At 45.2% G+C, this 15,377-nt stretch overlaps 1 protein-coding gene across 6 annotated transcripts in view; it reads right to left on the bottom strand.

Moving 5' to 3' along the window:
• CDH13 (cadherin 13) overlaps positions 1–15,377 on the bottom strand; it is a 1,404,901-nt gene that overhangs the window by 565,696 nt on the left and 823,828 nt on the right. For all 6 annotated transcript variants that reach the window (XM_035024712.1, XM_035024708.1, XM_035024709.1 and 3 more), the window contains one exon: positions 881–997. In XM_035024712.1, the coding sequence (XP_034880603.1) occupies positions 881–997 (117 nt within the window). The remainder of the gene's footprint in view (positions 1–880; positions 998–15,377) is intronic.

A 15,377-nucleotide genomic window follows, 5' to 3' on the forward strand; every position in this document is an offset into this window, starting at 1 on the left:
TCAAATTCTGTGATGACCAAAAAATACCAACTGGTTTAAATCTGATTCTCCATGTTGGCTTTTCTAGGGGAAGAGGATGTGTTGACCAGGCACATCAGTATTTCTGCCCACTTAACAGTAAATATTTCTTCCTGGAAAAGTTATTGCCCTGACTCATGCAACAATGTTTTCTGGGTCTGGTTAGGATGATTTAGTTCTTTTGATCTGGTTTAGTTTTTAGAGAGCTGACCCCGTGGTGCTCCTGGACTTACACCTTTGAAAACTAGGTTCTAGGGGTGCCTGGGTGGTGCAATCATTTGGGCCATCTGACTCTTGGTTTTGGCTCAGATTGTGATCTTGGGGTCATGAGATCAAGCTCCACATTGGGCTCTGAGCTCCAGGTGGAGTCTGCTTAAGACTCTCTCTCCCTCTCCCTCTGCCCCTCCCCCTGACTCTCTCCCTCTCTCTTGAATAAATAAACAAATCTTTAAAAATAAAAAAAGGAAAAGAAAACTAGGATCTAAATAAAAAGGCCATGTATCATCACATTACTATACTAGTATAGTATAGTAGAGTATCTGACTGGTTGCCTGGACGTGATCTTAAAAGCAATGAGTCTATTTCTTAACAAATGACATCTTACAAACATAACTTTAGCATTGTTATTTGCCATGTAGCTCTCCAGAGGGGTTATTATTGTTTTTTTGTAAATACTTTTTTTGTTGTTTGATGGATTTTTGTCATTCTTTTATTGGCAAAACCATCATGGCTTCTTATCATAGAGGAATAGAGACCGATTTCAGGTGGCCACCAAGACAGTCAAAGTCAGCTTGCCTTGTGTATGCTCTCCTCTTAATAAAAATATGCCTTTGTTATGTCATTTGTCTTTTGTCTGACTTACCTTGCCAACATCTCTTGGGAAAGGTTGTCTCTGATTCTCTGGAATTAAAATGGGAGATACCACAATGGACCTCTTTTGTCTTGGGACAGGAGAAGTTCTTGCAAATTTAAATATATCCTAAAAGAGAAAAAAACAATATCAATTGACAAAAATCCCTCACGGAAAGAATGTATCAGTCTGCTCTGAGATATGGTTCCTTTGTTGTGAAAGCATACAGCTGTTTGGACATTGTTAATTTTATTCTATCAAACCTCATTAGCGTTAGCAAGTACATTGTTAGAATCATACTAAAGCTGACATTGTGATTCACAATGACTATCATTAAGCTCTTTAATCCCATCTTCTGAATCATTCTATTCACAGTGTCAGTCTTGATTTATACATCCTTCAGTACTTGTATATTCCCGTTCTTAATCTGCCAGGTGAGGAGATTACTCACCTGATCACTAACCCACAGAACCCACTGGATATAAAAGTGACTCTCCTCATGGTCAACTGCAAGGTCCTTATGCTCAAAAATGAATAGGGATGAAGGGGCAATCACAAAGGTCCAAACTATATCTGGCAATATGGGGACTCCTAGTCAATGTTTTCTCGAGGACTATTTGTTATTATTAGTAGGTCAACTGTTGGAATGCACTATCCATGCTGTATATATGTTCCAAACTTCAATTATTAGAACAGCACTGTCAAGATTTCTGCCCTGTCAGTAATTTACCTATTCAATGACATAAATGTGTGCAAAAAAGGAAACTTTGTATCATAATTTAAACGAAGTACCTGTATTGCTTTCCATAAAAAGTAGGAAAACATGAAAATAAACATACCAGAGACCAAATGATGGTATTCAATTTGAGCTAGAAACTCAGGGGAAAAAATAAGGTCCTCTTTTCTTTTATTTTTTTTAAAGATTTATTTATTTATTTGAGAGAGGTGGGGGAGGGGCAGAGAGTCTCAAGCAGACTCCGTGCTGAGTGCAGAGCCTGATGTGGGGCTTGATCTCACCACTGTGATATCAGGACCTGAGTTGAAACCAAGAATCTGACACTCAATGGACTGTGCCACCCAGGTGCCCCTAAGATATTTTTAACAGGGAGATAAGAAAGGTATAGTGGGGCATTAAAGGGTTGTGAGCACCAAGCTCAGACTTTCCCCTTGATCTGATCAGAGGACTGAAAGAGAATTGAAAGGGGAATATCACTTTCAGTATATAAACCAATCTCAGTCAATGGCTACCTACTAACTGAAATTATGTTATGTACCACCAAACGTAAGCGTCTCAAACTTTGGACAACAGGCTCCTACCAAAATCAGGTGGCAAATGATATTTAAGTACCATCACTGATCCATGCCCCACAAAAGTATGTGTGTATATGCATGCATGTATGTGTGTGTCTGTATGTACAGTTTTAAAGGAAAATCTATATAAGAAAAGTCAAACGGGAAACCAGATCAACTAAGGCTAAGAAAGCTTCTGTAATTTTTCTTTAGATTTTGGTGGGAGTGTAATCTGATGGTCTTCTTGTGGGAAGCAATCAGGCAATATTTAGTTATCGGGAATCTTACAAAAGTACATATCCCTTCACTTGGCGATATCACTCCTGGGAATACATTCAAATACTAAATTCAAAAGAAGAATAAAACTGAATGCAGGAATGTATTCAGCTAGACATTATTTATTAAGGGTAAAAATGGCAAACAACCTGAATGTTAAAAGGCAAGACAGTTGAATTTGGGTCCATCAGCAGGAGACACTCTTAGATAGCAGTAATGCAGCCTTGAAGAGCATGTTCTAATCACGACTACCACATTTGACTGCTTCCACAATCACCACCACAGACTACTCTAATAATAACAATTTCTCACGTGTGCCCTGGGCAATGTGCTGGGCACATATGTCCACTCTCATATTTGCAGTTAACTTCTCGAGTAAATCTTGTCCGTCCTTAACTAATGAGGAACATCAGGTTCAGAGAGGCCATATGACTTGCTCAATTCACCTAGCTAGTGGAGAGAATACGTAGGAGAAAACGTGTAGGGAAACACAGAACACCATACTAGGCACTTCCGATCTTACATAAACTATAGTAAGCATAAAAGAATAACATTTAACATCTCAATGTATGAGTGCAAATGAAGACTCTTTGGTTTCTGGGAAGACCAAATAATTCTATTCAGGTAAAGACAGAAAACAACAGGTTAAAACAACAACAACAAATCCACCCATCCAACCACCACCAACAACAAAATAACGCAGCCCAGCCAGGCAAAAAACAGCATAGAGAAAGAGAGAATGGAACAGACCATGATCAGACAATGAAAAACTCAGTGGATTATATTCATAGAACACTGATGTACATAACATCTGTGAAGATTCTGTTGGTTTGTGAGGGAAAGGCAAAGGAATAGAAAATATGTAAAATATGTACGACATATGAATCTCACTTACAATAAAAGAAATCTTGAGGTTTAGATGAGAGAATGTCTCAGCAAGCACTCTGAAAAGACTTAAAGTTCTATGCAAATATGAGGGGTTGGTGATTTGGCTCTGTGACACGGAAATGTAGGCTTCAGTTCATGGTGACAACAGGTGTAATGTTTCTAAAGTAATGAAAAAGCATACTGTGTCATCAGTAACAAAACTTTCCATTGTTTGTAGTAAAGGGCTTATTGGTGTTTGCAGGTCTGTGGATGGGTGATATTTTTGTCCTCATGGGGACCTAGGGGGTCAGGCTCCCGAGTCTCCATTCCTACAGCTGGTGGCCTCCCCTGCCCTTAAATGTGGGAGCCTGCAGTGGCCAGTCCCCGTCCCCAGCTCTCACGGCATCCCAGAAGCTTACCAACCAGCACAGCTGTGTCAGCTCTTGGGTTTAAAGTGCCTAAGAAAAGAAACAGGCAGCTCTGAGTCTCAGAATGGCAAACAGCATGTGTAGAAGAGAACAGGGTAGAAGGTGCGAATGGCTGATTTTAGAGATGCTTCCATGTGCATCCGAGAGCCCTCCATGGTGAGTGCAGGAAGGAATTCTGGGGGCCGGGACCTCCTGTGTCTCCCAACTTTTTGCCTCACAATGGCAGGGACCTCAATAACTATTTGTCTGTGGCTGTGTTTTCATGTCAGTTGCTCTGCTTTTGTCTTTGGCTGTGATTTATGTGTAAATCTACAACTATGTGTTTGTTGACAAATGTCTACCTTGATACGTGCTTCTGTGTCTTTGATCAGGTCTGTGCTAAAGGGTTTGTGTGCTCTGAAGCCATGTGCTTTCGTGTGATGGGGACCACATAGGAGCCAGAGCATCTAATGTGACTGACAGTCATACACCTTGTGCAGATCTAGACAGGTGTGCCATGCAGTGTGTTTATGCCCGACTGTGTGTGCTTGTATCTGTCAATCCAGGATGGGAAGCCTCTGAATGCACCAGGCTGGGGGGGGATGGTAACCTCAAGGAAAGAACACAGAAGCCAAGGGAATATAAAGAATCTGACCAACCTAAGAGCTGTTTATAGAAGGAGAAGAGACAACATGTGGGAAAGAATGGAACATCGGGGTAAAGGAGCAGCTTGGCCAGCTCCCCACAGCCCCTGTTTTAGTCAAGGGCACAAACCAAGTATAACCAACCATTCAGGTCTGGAAGCTGTAACAGAAACCCAGAATAACAGAAGCTTAACAAGATAGAGACTCATCTCTCTCTTATCAGGGATCCAAGCTCCCCCTTCTTGCTCTGCTTTAACAGGAAACTTCCACCTCATGGCCCAAGATGGTGCCCCCGGCTCCTGCCCTCACAGCTACTCTCTAGCCAGTGAGAAGAAAGGGGACGGAGAAGGGTATGCTCCCACATTTAAGGGCATGCCCTGGCAGTTGCACACATCACCTCTGCTTGCATCCCATTGGCCAGAACTTGACCACATGGCTGTACCAGTCTATAAGGGAGTCTGGGAAAGTAGTCACCGTGTGGTCACATGCCCAGCTAAAAATTCAGTTACTGTAGAAGAAGGTCAGAGAGGATACAAGGGGACAGTGGGCCAATTCTGCCTCCCCTGGAATCATCCTGAGCAACCTCCCTGTCCTCATCTCACAGACGTTCTTCTACCCATCGCTGCATCCTTGACTTTGGTTTTCACCTGTCAGATGTGTTTTGCTTGCTCGCCTGCCCCCTACCATGGCCTGGGATCCAGACACCTGTACCCCTCAGCTGAAATGCTGCAGTCCCTCCACCCTTGCCATGGCCACACCTCCCCCCACCCTCCCATTCTAGCCTCCCGATCTGAGTGCAAAAAAAAAAAACAAAACAACAAAGAAAACAGCAGTTCTGGCACAGGCGTTGCATGCTGTAGACTGGTAGACTTGAGGGGCTGTTGGGCATCCAACAGAGATTTCTAGAGGGCACAGAAAGAGTTGTCTTCGGGAGGGAGCAATGACTGAAGGAGAGAGATGTCACAATCACCCAGGTACAAGGGTAGCGGGACAGAAGGGAGAGGCTGACACCAGGCACAGTATGTCAAGAGGGAAAGGGGAGGGGCTCAACCATTTGATGGGTTTCTAAAAGGCCAGTAAAAGCCACGGAAAGGTTAGGTGGCAAAAAGGGGGAAACCAGAAGGATGAAGAGGTAAGAATGTCAAGAAGGAAGGGGTTGCAAGGCCATATCACACAATGCAGACATCCCCTCCAAAAAGCCGAATGCCAGAAGGAGGCTGTTGGACTGGACAACGAATAGGTATTGATTTTAGAAAGAGCAGCTTAACAGCGTGTTAGGGTTGGGTGTCAGAGGAATCAATGAGAAGCGAGGGCTTTGGTGCAGAAGGTAAGGAGAGACACGGAAAGAAGTTTATCATGTCAGTTATTAGAGGGGAGGCCAGGACGTGTGCCGGGCACAGGGAGGAAAGGGCTCGCAGAGGGAAACAGCGGTGTGGGGCGAGCGCAGGGGGCAAGCGATGAGGGTGTGTGCCCATGGGGATGGGACGGGGCTGGATCAGTAGCCGTCAGCCCAAGCAGGGAGCATGGAAACTGCTCTTCTTGAGGACAGAGAAAGGGTGAAGGGGAATTTCTCATCTGTAAGGGGGGATAATCTGCCCATGCTCTTGGTTCTCAGAATGAAATGAGAAGTTGTGCATGGAAGCGCTCTGTGCTCTCCAAAGAACAGCACAAAAGTGAAGGATGGGTCTTATTAATACCAGGACAGGGATGTGAGGAAATGAAGACAAGCCACTCAGTCCCTTTTACGAGTGAGTAATTCAGCTCTTGGTGGCATAAGGCCAGATCTTAACACAGACCCACATAGACACACAGACGCCTCCAGATTTCCAGATTCACTAGACACCTGAACACTGATGTCAAAATTCTCATCGGACACAAATGCTCAGGCACACCACGTGCACACACACACACACACACACACTCATGAATAAATACATATGCAACAGCCACACACGACAAGCCTAAACCCAAGGACACATATGACACACACAACACACCTTCCTGCTTCAGACCGAGGCAGTTTTCTCAGCCACGGGGGCACACATACAGGCGTGTGCCTCCCATGGGGCCCTCCCTACAGCCCTGCAGTTGCTGGACGAGGATCTTCCGCATCTTTGAGCCTGGAAGGGAAGGAGGCCTGCAGCAGCCTCATCCAATCTTGCTCAAGTCAAGGGGCAGAATCGTGTCCTCTGGGAGACTCGCTCATGCAGGACTTTATTACAGGAGAATCAGCCCCCTTCCAGAACGTCTCTCGTCTCCTGCGGGCTCATTGGAGCCTTTTGTCTTTCTGTTGTAGGGTGTTTGGGTTTACAATCCCATTTGCTTTCTTCTCTGCTTCTCAGTGTCAGGAGAAATTGGTGGTGTGTTAGAAGGAAGTTTCACACTCCCTGAGAGTGTCACATCACACGGTGAAAAGAGCACGCTGGAAATAAGGGGGGTGGGGTGCATCCTAATAACTGTGGCCAGCGGAGGGGCCGGGGGCTGGGGAAGGAGGAAGGAGGAAAGAAGTGAAGAATGTGAAAAGGGGAGGAAGACTGGATTCATATTCATTCATTCATTCATTTTTTCAAATACTACCCATGGAGCCTTCCTCCAGGAGTAATTCTAAGCATCTGGGAAAGTACGGTGCAGGAGACAAACCTCTGCCCCATGGAGCTCACATTCTAGCGTGGGGAGAAAGACATAAGCAGAACAATGGCCTGGAGCACAAACAACCAAGGTGTGCAGGGTGGATGGCTGCTGAGGTTTTTGCCAGGGAGGCCAGGGGAAGGGCCGCCTGGAAAGGTGGAGGAGGGAGCCATGTGCGCATGGGGAGGAGGGACCGCCAGGCAGCAGGAGGGAGGTGGCCTGCTTGGCCAGAGCACCTGGAGGAGCACCGGGAGGAGCATGGGGAGGAGACCAGCCAGGGACCTGGGAAAGGAATTTAGATGCTGGCTGGCTAGGAGTGTAGTCCACAGAGAGGACTCTGGCTTTTACTTTGCGAGAGATGTGAGTCTTGGGGGGTGGGGGTTTAATCTGAAAGGTGACAGGAGCCCACCTACAATTAAAAAGACTCACATGCCGGCTGCTGTGTGGAGAACAGACTTCAAGAGGGAACGTGAGGATGCTCATTTGTCTCATTTCTTCCTTTTCCCAGCCCTGCCTTCACAGGGCACAGAGGTTCCTCCGAAAATGCAAGTATGAGTGTTCAATTTGGAGAGAGGCAGAGTGGAGTCCCTCTGTTCTCTACTTCGCATGGCACTTTGAAAGTGTTTTCGAGGTAGAATTTAAGAACCATCAAATTCACCCGTTTTTAAGCGTGCAATGCAGTGACGATCAGGAAATTTACAGAGTTGAGCAATCATCACCACAACCTAATTTTAGAACATTTCCATCATCCTGAAGGAGAGCAGGTGCCCACATTTAGCCACTCCCCTATTCCAAGCCCTGGCCACAGGCTACCAGGAATCTACTTTCTGCCTGTACCTATCTGCCTTCTCCCGACATTTCAGGAAAGGGAATCACAATATGCTTCCACAGGGTTTTCATGGACTTGCCTCCGTGGTGTGAGGATTGTGAAGGAGAAAGGGATGGAGCCGACACCCAGTGACTGTAAGGGGCCCAGGCCCCCGGCCTCCAGTGGGACCATGTGCAGGCGTCCAGGGTCCCCGCTCGCCCCATGATGGTTGAGACTCCTGCTGTTCTCACTCCCCCATAGGTGAGGATGCCAAGACCTCTTCCCGATGAGCCTCCTCCACACAGGTGTCCCATGATAAGATTTATTCCCACAGAAGCCACCTATGACACCTGTCAAAGCAAGGTGCCCAGAGTAGACACTGCAAGGGCAAGGCGCTCCAGAAATGAAGGAGAACAGAAAGGCTTTGGGCCGCATGGCACTCCGTCACTGGGACCACCCTCCAGGCTTTGCTTCTCACTGTGCCCTCCCACCGCACCCAGCTGAGACCACCCCAAGAGCAGTGAGATTTGAGAGAAACAATCCTGTTCCCTTCACACCGAACCCTAGACCAGAAAGTAGCGTCAATCTGTCTTGCCACCTGTCAGAGGATCTTCACGAGCCAATACTCACGTGGGCCAGAAGGGACCAAAGGACTCAGGTCTGCCTTCCCCTCCCTCCCAGTTCCTGTTTTTGTATCAGGTAATAAATGAGAGGGGAAAATAGCACCAATTTAACAAAGAAGCCACAAGAATCTGCCTTTGTTCTATCTCCTACTATTGTATAAGTCCTGGGCAAAGCCGTGTGCTAAGGGGAGATATTTCAACAAGGCGAAACACTGCAGAAGCTGGGAGCATCCTCTCTGATGAGGCAAGGAGTTAAGGGAGGGCAGTGCCACGTGAGACTCAATGGTCAGCCTGGCCCTGTGTGTGGACAGTGTTATAGATCAAGCTGGGAAGGTCAGATGTACTCCTGAGCAGTGAGAAGCCTTTACTGGTTTCATGCAAAGGTGTGATGCTTTTGGGTTTGAATTCCACATCCGGTTGAAGGATCCTGAAGATTATTCCTTTGGAGAGTTTGAAGCTTGCATTCCAAACTCTAGTCATAAGGTCATATAGCCTGTTCCTTTCCCATCTTTCTAATCTGAAGATTTATTTGGCATCCTTGTCCTGGCCTCACCAAATCTGCTATAGCAAATACTGCCATTTATGGGGTAGGGATGTGCTGGGTGGATGCTAGTCACGCGGGACCAGTATCCCATTTACTCCATCCAACAACTCACAGGTAGAACCACCATGCCCATTGGCCTAAGGCTCAAAGATGTAAGAAACTTACCCAAAGTCACTTAGCTCTCGAGCTGGTGACCACCTTTACAAGGAGGCCTGCATCCATACAGAGTTCCTTAGCCCTGTTTATTCAAGTGTATTTTGAGAATCACAACTCTATGTGTGCGGAGGATGGAGATCAAATCTCAATCAGCCTCTGGCTAAAAGGATCATCTACCTGTACTGCAGGGGGATGCTTAATCGTCTGCAAATTTCTGCAAATGAATGGAACTGCAGAAGTCAATCTCCAATTTATTCCATTCTTGAAGCTGATCTCATTGTTCTGAGAGTTGTCAGGAGGAGGGAATCTGTGTTCCTCCATTCACACTTTGTATGCAATCAAATGCACAGTTCAGCCAGCTTTGCTGCATCTGGGGCAAGACTTAAAATTTGCTTTATTAACTCCCGGGGCTGAAGTTTGCCTACTTAAGGAAGAAATAATCAACAAACACCAAACTTTCCACAGCAAATTTAGGAGGCTTGAGAGCCAAGATACTGATGAGAGCTCGCTTCATTTACTATTTCCCCAATATTCTGGAGGCCAAATGTCAGCGGAGCTGTCATCTGTTGTGGGCTCACTGCACAGAGTTACGATGACAATGACAATGGGGTGATGTGGAAATTGCCCATTAGTCCTGCAGAGCTCACCTCATGGTATGGCAGCGGGCGTGATAGAGCTCACTTGAAAAGTAGGATCAAAGGGGAAGATGATGGGTGGTGAATTCATAGGGTGGAGTGAAGCCGATCGGCTCTTGTAAGTTATGCCATGCCTGTCTCTCAATGGCTGCTGGTCTGCAAATGGGAGAAATGGACGCAAGCCACTGTTTCCTAGAGTCTCCATGCCTACCTGCTTTCCTAGAAGTGATTGCCAGCAATATCAGAAACAATTTCTCCAATGATGAAAGTCATCTATCAGAGACTTTGGGGATGGCCGATCTAACAACAAGAAACTTTGCAATGGAAGCACCAATATCAGAACCTCTGAATGATTAGCACGAAGGAAGGAACACATTTCCAAATGTAATGAATATGACAATCATTTCTGTCGTTATGGGTGTTTAGGGTGGAAGAGAAATGGTTTTGCCCAGAGAAGTCAATGGAGAAAAGAAGGATTCATCAGAGGAATTTGCAATTTGAATGGTGACTCCAGAATTCTCTGTCTAGCAGCCAGGAAGATCTTTTAAAACATCCCCTTTCCCCTTAACAATTCCATATTTGCTTCCCCTTGTCAAAGGATGGAGTTTCCAATGCTACCAAGGCCCAGGAGGGCCAGCAGTTTTGGCTCTGGATGACATATGTGACCTAGGGGCCCTCGTGTCATTGTGGCTCTGCTTCTGCTACACAAGCCCTATCAGGTTCTGCAGGTGTAATCGCTTACCTGAGGACTTTTCACCTAGCAATGCCCCTCCCCAACCCTCCCCTCTGGTGCCTGGTTGACCGCCCCCATCCATCCTCCCACTCTCAGCTTAAGCACCATGTCATCAGGCTCTTTGCTATGGGGATTGCCCACAGCTTGCCCTTTCTATCCAGAGTCTGTGTCTCAGCTTCTGACTACACATTCACTCAGTGCCATCAGCCCATCAATGTCCGTCTGTTCCAGGAGGCTACGGGTCCCAGGAGGGCAGGCACCATGTCTCTCTGGTTTGCTAGTGTGTCCCCTGGCACCTAGCACAAGGCCAGGCACATAGCAGGTGTCCAAAAGGAATTTTTAAAATAGTATTAAATTCAAAAATTATTAAATAAATATATGGTTATTGCAAAATTAGGGTAATCTAGGTAATGGGCTTAGCACAGCATCTGGTTTAGAGGAGTTGCTCCACGGTTATGTCTAATAAGTAAATGAGCAGGATGCCTAGGACTCCTTTTTTATTTCCTCTTCACTATGGAAATCTGCTCTCTAACAACAATATTACTGCCACCCTCAGTTTGGACTTTTTCATCCTAGAGTGCTCAGTGCTTGGTGAAGTGACGGAATCTATAGAACATTTTCAGAAGATCCACCCCTTGGACCACTCAGTGGAAGACCACTGCTTTCTGGAAGAAATGACAATGAGGCTGAGATCGGAAGACCACGTGGAATTCAGCCAGGTGGGGGGACCAGGAGGAGGAAGAGCTCCAGGCTTGGGGAGCGGCAAGTGAGAAGACACAGAAGGAGGACACGGCCAAAGACCAGAAGGGCTAGAGCAGAGGGGGAAGGGCTCCCAGGAGCCCCAGAAGAGGCTGGAAAGAGAGAGTGGCCAGACCTGGTCCACAGGATTGTTCTGAATCCCGAGGACCACAAGAAGCCACTGAATGGTTTTCAGCAAAAGTCTGGGATCTGACCCTGCCTTTGACTCTGCCTTGTCAGAGCTGAGGAGCCATCCCTGGAGAACACATTTTCTTAAATGGGCTTTCTTTCCTGCTATATGTTACCCTAAGCCATCCCTATATTTGAAAAGTTGAACTTAAAAATAAGACACAAGTAAAACAACACCCCCCCCCCCACACACACACATTCTACCACTTACTCTAAAATGTCAACTTCCCCACATTTGAACTGCTAGTTAAAAAATAAAATAAAAGCATATGCTTTGGATGAAAATTTGCCAAACTACACTTCCAAATGCAACTGCCTCCAAAATATTTCATGAATCTAGCAGGAGCAATAACAACACAAATTGGGACTTGCTAGTTTCATTGGAGGTGAAAAATGTTTTAAACATATTTAGATTCTTTAGTCAGAGGTCTGTTCAACCACATGTGATGGTGATGGGGATATAATGGATACAATTTCTGTCTGCTCTGGCACTGATAAAATATTCATGTTAAATAGCTATTCTGAACACCTGGAGGCATCTTGCAGCGTTTTACAGATGGACTTGTTTTTCTAATACACATATGTACTCCTGACTCAACAGCTGTATTAACTTGAGTATGTATTCTAGATGTGTGAGCATCTAGATCCCACACTTTCTGGTCTGCATGAGCTCATAAATTTGTGAGTGGCCTTTAAAGAAAGCCCCCATTAGAAAATCCACATGTGGAAAAAGAATTCTTTTCAATTCAGTGGGTATTTATTGGGTGTTGGCTACATGATTTCCCCTAAGGAAGTTCCATCGTAAATGGTACAGGACTATCCTGCAGGCACCTCAAACTCAGCATGTCCTAAACCAAATTGAGAATCCTGCCCCATCCACTCCTGCCACAACCCACAGGGGTGCCTGTCTCCCTCCCTCAGAGTTGAAGAACTACACCCATACGGCCCATGGATAGTTTACTTCATTCCCACCATATTGCACTCCCAAGTGGTTGCCACTTCCAGAGGGGTTTCCTGAATCCATCCGTCCTTCTCTAGTACCATGTTCCCTGCCATGATCATCACATTTCTCCAGCTCACCTGTGGATCCTTCATGTCTCATCATTTCCTCTTATACATGAGCCTACTGGATGCTAGAATCGTAACAACCAGGACCTCACACCCTTAGTCTGGACTACCCAGAAGCAGACACCGAGATAAAGATTTGAGAGCAAGTAGTAGTTTAATATACTTTCTAAAGTTTCTATAATGAACCTATTCTCCTTGGAATCAGGACAAAAAATGAATTCATTTACTCGCAACCCTGTATCGTACAAACAGCATTTCAGTGTCCTTCTCTCCAGGTTTTAATATACTTTCTGCTTAAGTTGAGATTGAAGGGTCTGAACAATTTTGTACCTTGCTTTTTGAACCTAATGATAAAAGCCAAGCTTCTTTCCCTCCTGTGTCACAGATTCTATAAACATAATTTTAGTAGTGGTACAATACATCATGTGGATGTATCAGCATGCATTTAACCATTCCCTTGTCCTTATGCTTGTCAAATTTAGGTATTTCCAATTCATTATTATAAACAAAATGCAAATAAAATATCAGTGTATGTGCAGTCTGATTCGCTTACTTGTTTGCTTTTCTCTAACAAGCAGATTTTGGAATGGACTAACGCAAGTGGGCTTACTAGGTCAAAGGTTATGAACATTTTAAGGGATCTGTGACATATTCCCAAACCAGCATCAGCACTGAAAACAGATCTCATGTTGCCATGGCAGGGCATTCCCCAGTGGTTCCCACACCTCTCTCTGGAGCCCATTACTATGTTCCAACCATGTTGCTCTTTCCCAAACATGCCATGCTCTATCACGACTTTATGCCTTCATTTGTTCTGTTCCTCTGACTAGGATATTCTTCCTCCCTCGCTTACTTCCAGTCCTCTCTACCTGCCTGATAACACACAGACACACACACACACACACACACACACAAAATAGGTGTCTATTATACATTACCTACTTATACATTAATTATATATTAACCTACTTAAGCAGTAATCTCTCTTTTATGTAGCTCTCTTCAGTGAGGTCCCCAGTCAGCATGTGTCATTTTTCCTACTCAAGTTAGATGGAGGCTTCTGAATAGTTCCTATTAACTTCTGGTTTCTTCTGCCAGTTCCTATTATATGCAAATGCAGGCCTCATTCTCTAAACCTTAATAAAGATGATCTGTTTAATAAATATTTATCTGTTTAATAAATGCTACCTGATATCAAATGGCAAGCTGATAATATCTCTTTTCTATTTTTTTCCAAAGGACTTTTTGACTTTTCCATGCCTTAAGGTGACCTCTGAGAAGGGAAGAACCTTGCGTCTCACTTAACACCTGATGCATTTAATCATCAGATTGGAAGGGATGCCCATTCACCTCTCCCCTGAAGCTGAATCGCCTCATTAACTGGCAGAAGACAGGCCTGGCTGTTCCTACAGACACAGCCACCCTACAATGAGGCTTGACCTCACGTGTGCCTGGCTCCAGGAGAGACTTCATGCTGACAGATGTCATTGAGTTCCTGTAGGATGGAGTTGGAGAAAAACAGGGTAGGACTTCATCAAATACAAAAACAGGTGCTTCTTTACTGTTTCACCCCAAGTAAAACCCAGCGTCTTAGGCCAAATCTTGTGGTGATCAGGGAAAGGAGGGCCCCAAATAGAGCTTCCCCGAACCAGGGGGTGAAACCAATCCTCCCCTTTGGAATGGCGCATTCCTGTCTCAGGATCCACAACAGAGGGACCACATTTAAAGCGGTATCCTGGCATTTAAGGAAAGGAAGTACTCATTACCAGGACTCAGTCTCTGCATTTGGTCTGTTTTTGAGCTCTTCGCTCCTCCTGTTTTTACCCACTGCTTTGTTTTTGGTTGTTAACTTCTTTTTTTTTTTTTTTTTTAAAGATTTTATTTATTTGACAGCAAGAGACACAGTGCGAGAGGGAACACAAGCAGGGGGAGTGGGAGAGGGAGAAGCAGGCTTCCCGCGGAGCAGGGAGACCGACGCAGGGCTCGATCCCAGGACCCCGGGATCATGACCTGAGCCGAAGGCAGACGCTTAACGGCTGAGCCACCCAGGCGCCCCTTTGGTTGTTAACTTCTTAATGTTATGGCTGCAAGCTCTAAAATTAGAAAGCTATTTCCCACACTGGCCGCCAAAGCCAATTGCCTCCTTTGTCCAACCAATTTTTAAATATCCTTCATGATTGAAATTCAAGATTATTTTGCCTTGGGAGTCGTTCCCAATATTTCACATAAATTATCCTCCTTTTTCTCCCCTATGTAAATGTCTTCTCTTTCACTGACGCCTTCCCCAAACTTCCAGTACTATTCCTCTTCCTCTTTTGTTAAAGACATTTTAATTAAGACACCAGGGTTACATTAACCTACTTAAGCAGTAATCTCCCTTTTATGTAGCTCTCTTCAGTGAAGTCCCCAGTCAGCAAAGTGTCTTTCATCAGCCTGCCCCATGTCTCTCTCCTCCCTTTGTTCTGTGGTTTTTCACTGGATTACAGATCCTCACATTTTAATTCAGCCCCCACTGCTGTTCCACACGATGCACTTTACATCAATAAATGCATCTTCACGATGATGCATTCAATGTCACGTGTCTCCCCACTTCATTGATTACTGCGGCCTTTGAAGGTTCAAAGTTGCGTCAGATCTACCGGGAATAAGGGGAGAAGAAGACCACGTTTGACATTCTCCAACATCTGAGGTTTCCCTGGGCCCCGAGGTTTTGATGTCAGGATGGTAAAACAACAACAGCTTGAAGGGAGGAGAGCGTGGTATAAATATTCAGTTGCCATGTGATGCCCATTCTTCCTTTAAAGATGGCAGATCAGGCTTCTTTTTTCAAAGTCAGGATTGAAACTAACTATTTGATAATGGAGCTCAAAAAATCTATTATGGGACCAAGAGAAATATGTTCA

The sequence above is a fragment of the Mirounga leonina genome, unplaced genomic scaffold (assembly GCF_011800145.1).
Source record: "Mirounga leonina isolate KUSES-001 unplaced genomic scaffold, KU_Mleo_1.0 Mir_180, whole genome shotgun sequence".
Lineage (NCBI taxonomy): Eukaryota > Metazoa > Chordata > Mammalia > Carnivora > Phocidae > Mirounga > Mirounga leonina.